The sequence below is a fragment of the Myripristis murdjan genome, chromosome 2, assembly GCF_902150065.1.
Source record: "Myripristis murdjan chromosome 2, fMyrMur1.1, whole genome shotgun sequence".
Classification (NCBI taxonomy): Eukaryota; Metazoa; Chordata; class Actinopteri; order Holocentriformes; family Holocentridae; genus Myripristis; species Myripristis murdjan.
In genome coordinates this window covers 11,817,508-11,823,507 of record NC_043981.1, presented here as the reverse complement: position 1 = coordinate 11,823,507, position 6,000 = coordinate 11,817,508, and the positions used below count along the sequence as shown (strand labels likewise).

The following is a 6,000-nucleotide window of genomic DNA, read 5'->3' as shown; positions in this document are numbered from 1 at the left end:
TTAGCATTCTTCATCTTTTGCCATATCATAACAAAGTGGTGCGCCCTCCCCTTTGAAACTGCATGGTCTGCCTTTAATGTCTTCTAATTTAGTGCCACACTGGAATAAAGTGCTGCATGCATGTGCAATATAAATACATAAATTCCCTTTATTTTTTTTTATTTTTTTAATTTTTAATTTTATTTTTTTTTATTACACCAAGTGGACATAAAGTACAGACAGTAGACATACAGTACAAAACACAACAGCCAGCACAATTGCAGTTACAATGACATGTATATAGGAAGGGTGTGTGTGTGTGTGTGTGTGTGTGTGTGTGTGTGTGGGTGAAGTAACAGAAGGTATGGTGTTATTATATCCGATATGGTATAGATAATATAATACGGATAACTAAACAATAAAGTAAAGATCAAAATTTTTTTAAAAAATTAAAAAATAAATAGATAATAATAATAATAATAATAATAATAATAATAAAATAATAATAATAGTAATAATAATAATAATGAAATTCCCTTTAAAATACTGAACTTTTTTAGTCTTCAGTCTTTTCTGTCTTCCTTTTCTTTTCTCTCTCATTTCAATAACATAAACAGAATACAGAAAAAAAAACAAAATATGTATGTTTCAGTGAGCCTCAGCTGCCATGACCTCATAGGACTGAACAGGATTACTTTATTTTTTGATAGTTTGCAAGGATTATATGACATAGCCTATTCAAATACATGCATATACATGCAAAATATGAAACTGTGAACAAACTATTTATGTAGGCCTACAGGGGGACTACCAGCAAGAATTATGAAATGAATCAATAAATATTTAAGCGCATGGCAATAGTAACAAAGCTGGTGTATTCCTATTTCCTGGAGTGCCACTCATGATTCCTGATTCCTGCACAGACGACTTCCGGGTTTCTCGCTGTGTTGTGTTTGGGTGCCGCCGCGGACTCTTCAGCATGACACAAAGTTACTCTCTGCCGTCCTACTTCATTGTTTTCCTCCCAAATATTGCTCGGCTTCGTTGACAGGATGTATCCGGCGGTTCGTGACGACACTTTAAGTCGCTGAGAAAGTCGGAGGAGTGCCCTCACCGTGATTTCATCCGGACCTGAGACACCTGTTGCTCCAGTTTCGACAGGTGCCTTTCCTCCCCTTTTTTTAAAAAGCAGGGAGCAGCCGGCCGGGGCCGAACGACGCACAACGCCCGGACTATTTCCTCCATTCTTTTTGTTTGTTTGTTTACTTTGGAAAAATATTTGAATTTGGTAGACACCATGAAAGTGACGGTAACTTTCGGCGACACCGCGGTGGTGGTCCCCTGTAAGCCCGGATGGACGGTGCGGGATTTGATCGAGCAAGCCACACGCAGATACCGCAAGGTTTTGGAGCAGGTAAAAACTTATTTTATGGGAAATGTCACCCATTTCCGTGATTTAATGTGTGTTTACTGAGTGTGTGGACACGGGAAACCCAATGCCGCCTCATTCCATTCATTCTTGACGTTTTGAAAGAGGCAGCTCCCTTACCTGGCTGAAGTTTTGTTCCCATGGTGCTGCAGCGGCGGGCGGGATGCTCTTCACATTAATGCCGCTGTAAGATGAGACAGGAGGGCCCATGCCATTTACACTGGGACTCCTCTGTTTGGTGACAAAATGAGCTAATTCAAGCAGGGATTCCCAAGCCTTTTCAAGTCACTTTAGATATCTGCACTGTTTGAGGAAGTGGGATTTTTGTTGCCACTGTACACTGCATCAGAAATAGGCATGCATGCACTCCATTAGGGCTGATTTTGCTTGAATGAATGAATGAATGAATGAATGGAAACAGTCATCTTCATTATTCTGATCAATTGCTGGAACCTGATTTAAAGGAAAAAAACACCCTAAAACATAACAACACTGTCAAAACAACACCTCTTTCTTACTTTGATTCTTTCTTTCTTCCATTTCTGGGCCTGATTTTGTGTGTGTGTGTGTGTGTGTGTGTGTGTGTGTGTGTGTGTGTGTGTGTGTGTGTGTCTTATTGCCACAGATAACTGGCCAAATGTAGTTTCCAGTGCAGCTGCAGCAGAGTTTATTAGCAGGAAAAAAAATCAGCAGAGATAAATATCAAGTTTTGGTGCGAGTCCCTCGGAATGAAAAAAGCAAGGGCTTCTTTTGTAGAGTCGCCAGTTAACACTCACATTCAACTATCACACGGGGAGAAATCTATCATAAAACACGCACCGATACTGATTTCTCCGCTGGCAGTACCCTCAATGGACCAGAATGCCATGTTGTGTTTTTTAGTTTGCAGCAAGACTGGAAAAACCTCTCACTTTGCCTTTGTTATCGCGATTGCTTTCTTTATCTGCACATATCATTCATAGCTACATGCAACAAGTTCAGATTGCAGTCCTTTGTCTGAGAGCGGCTGAACGGCTTTCTGGGATATCTAGGGAGTCAGTGAATGAGGTAGAAATAGACGAGGCAGTTTGAGGGAAAGTGGCTCCACCAAGAAATAAGTAAGAACAGTTCATCATAAAGTATTGAACACTTGGGGTGGGACTCACCACAGGCCCCACAATATGATATTATCACGATACTTAAGTCACTATATGATAGTATTGCGATTTAAACATTTTACGATTCCCAAGGGAAAACTTTGTCAACATCGGTTTTTATTCTAATAAGATAAAGTTTTCATTTGATCATCTCACCTCAGTCATTTTTATGCTGGATTCATTTTCCCCCCACCCTTTTTGAACATATGATAGTAGTAATAGTAGGGTGGGTGTTTTTTTGGGAATCACTGCCCCACAGTGTTAAAATGGCATGTGACTTGTTGTCTTCAGTGTCTCACTGATGCGACCCACATATGGGAAAAGCCCATCCCTCCGTTTCATTCTAGTGTTGCAATCACTCGCACATTAATCATTCTGCTGAGCTGACCTTTTATTAATCAGCAGCTTGGTATGCGCGTGCTGTCCCGGTCTGATAGCGGGCCGGAGTGTGTCTCGTCTCTACGAGGATGTGACTGGAGCTGGCCGCAGCCTCCGTCTGTCTACCTGTACAATGGCTCGCTGTTAAAGCCCTGGTATCTCAACGGGCAGGTGGGACTTGACTGTTTGATGTCCTCAATGTGGCAGCGGCCGGGGCTGCGCACCGCAGACAGGGGGCTTTGTCTTGTGAGTGATTGGGGATTAGGATTGGTGACAGGCCCGGGTCTTATCGCCTGGCCGCTCCTCCACCCAACCCACCCACCCCTTGGCGAGGCGAGAGGCTGGCTTGCAGGGACAAGAAGGGGCCGCGGCGGGAGGGACGGATGGACAGATGGGCGGCTGGATGGCTCGATGGATTGCTTCCACTCAGAGCGGGGCCACACACAAACACCTACAAGGCCTGACACACACACGGGGAGACACACACAGAGCAGCTCATCTCGCAGGGTGTCCCCAGGGGTGTCTTGTCTCTGCTTCACTGACAGCCACAGCCATGCCCACTCTGCCCAGCGCTCCCTGTTGACTCTTACCAAGACACGCTGGAGTGCACAGGCTGAACTGAGTGTGTGTGTGTGTGTGTGTGTGTGTGTGTGTTTGTAGAGTGCTCCCCTGGCCTTGATTGGTTTTCAGGGAGCATGTTAATCAACCTCCGCTGGTAGACGCTGACTCAGCTGTCTCTGGCCGATCAACGGGACCGTCCCGTTCTGCAGCTGGCACGGATGCGTTTCGATGTGACCTGACGAGCGGGCTCCTCCTGCCAAGAGAATCCACTTAGCGGCCGCATTAACCGCACATTTCTTCACTGGCCTGTCTCGCCGGTGACAGTGGGGACAGTGTCACAAACCTGGCTTTAATCAGTGTGTGTGGTTGTGTGTGTCTTTGCTGATGGTCATGTTTATGTAGCAGGAGTGCAGATTGCACACAGTCCCACTGCGCTTTGGTGGCGAATGATGTATAGACCTCATTAATTAGCAGTCCATTTGAATGTGATCTTACCTCTGTGGCTCCCCAGTGGATCCACTGCCTTAATCTCCCCTGTAGAACATATAATAATGTTTACAAGCTCATATTACTACATAGAGAAAAGCACTGTTTCTGTTACGGTGTAATTTGTTGTAAAATATGTAAATATGTGCATTCAGATGTTCATAAAAAGATTTAACTCTGTTTAGTTAGAGCCCTTAATCACTTCTTAAAGGCCTGCAGATTATAGGAAAACAAAACATGGCCTGATCTGAACCCTCATAGCAGGCAACAAAAAACTCCTGGAAGCCTAAATTGGGAAAAAAAATGGAAAAAGGAAGAGTCGTGGAGAGAGGGGAAGCCGCCTCCAGGCCGCCCAGGAGTGCAGTGGATGCCAAGTGGGCAATTATTAGCTCCAACACTGCAATCATGCAAACTAATCATTAGTTTGCATCGAGTAGAGGATTGTGGGAGGTGTGGAAAAATTCACAGCTAAAGGCTGAAGATGTGTGGCGAAAGGAATATATCTCAATAACACGCTTGCTTTTTAATTGATTAAATATCTCTCAATAAAGAAAAGGTATAATTTGTATAAAATGATTGTCCTATGTGATGTGATCCACAGGAGCAGATAGTGGGTCACTAATGGCAAAATGACCTTAGTTTGCCTCTCGATGGCAATATTTCTGTGGCGGTTTTGCCCGGAGGAAAGATAGCAGGTTGTGTGTGAGTGTTTTTTGTTCTCAAGGGAAACAGGCGCCGGAGTCATCTCTCGTTCTCATGGCGTGCAGGCTCAGCTCAGATTACAGCCCCTATACTATCCTGTTGAATGGAGCATGCGTCTGCGCTGACAGCTGACAGCTCGCCAAACAAGCTGAGAGCGCTCCGTCCTCCCTCGCCACCTTCGTCGCGAGCGAGACGGCGTGTCCCGGTGCACGCTGGGAAGTGTGCGCGTCAGCTCAGCGGTGTGAACGAGCATCGCCACGTGTTGAGAGTGGTTTTTGACATTTGATTGTAGAGCACTTTTGCATGTTGTACTGATTCCGCGCTGTTGAGTGTCCAATACTGAACTCTTTGGCTCAGTTGCCAAGGTGATAAGCTGGTAAAAACATGACCCAGCAAGTAGGCAAATCATTTCTACCAGCAAAAATAATTAGCCGAATTTTATTGAAATGTGTAACCTTGCCTATTTTCAGTGTTGTTTTGTTTATAGAATCATCTAGTGTGTTCATTTAGGACTTAATTTAGTAATTACAACGGATCAAGATTATAATTCGTCCTAAAATGCAATAGACCTCAAGCGCTGAAGGGTAATCATCGCAGAAATTTTACAAGCAAGTGAAGTGGGTGGCCCGTATTAAATTTTCTGCCCAAAGACACCGGCATTTGGCCGTCACTGGGTGGCAATTTGGACCCTGACTGTACTCGGATGTAGGTAGCCGCTTTCAAAGGTCAATTTCCCTCCATAACTGGCTGTCGTGTCCCTCCAATAACACACCGCAGCTCTTTTCCATTCATTACAGCTTCGCTTTCTCTCTTTCTCACTCGCTCTGAAGGATCCAACTTGAAGACAGCTCTTCATTGGCACGTTCATTAAGGACTTTTTTTTTTTTTTGTCACGGCTAAATCCACACCGTCCTCCTGCAGCTGTGTAATTACACATTCTTCAGAGGATCAAAGTGTGAAAAAGCAGCCCCCCCCGCCCCCCTCCCCGCCGTCCCTCACCACCGCAGCCCCACTGAATTTAGCTTCACTAATCGCCCTGGCGCTTCACCGCTCTCGAGTGGTGTCATGTTTGCTCGCCAGAGAGGGAGAGAGTGAGCGCGAGGGAGAAGAGGGAGAGATATCGCTTCAAATGGTGGGGGACTTAATGGTGTAATTTGCAGGGAATTTACCCTTCTAACTGTCACGGTAATTCTCCCGCACTGTTGACTGATTGACTCCCGACTCCTTTTGTTTTTTACTTCCCGGGAAGAGTTAACGGTTCGGGATACAAAGGGGAATTACCAGGGATTGACAATGAGCGACTTCAGAAGATTTTTTTTTTTTTTATTC

General features: G+C 44.8%; 1 protein-coding gene across 2 annotated transcripts in view; it reads left to right on the top strand.

The window, feature by feature from the left end:
• The first annotated feature begins 892 nt into the window (after positions 1-892).
• The window catches only part of pard3ba (par-3 family cell polarity regulator beta a), a 177,102-nt gene continuing 171,994 nt past the window's right edge, over positions 893-6,000 (top strand). The window contains exons 1-2 of one of the 2 annotated variants that reach the window (XM_030073126.1): positions 893-1,140; positions 1,272-1,393. In XM_030073126.1, the coding sequence (XP_029928986.1) occupies positions 1,277-1,393 (117 nt within the window). In that variant the 5' untranslated portion in view covers positions 893-1,140; positions 1,272-1,276. Of the gene's footprint in view, positions 1,394-6,000 lie in introns of both variants that reach the window. The other variant, XM_030073117.1, reaches the window with a different exon arrangement.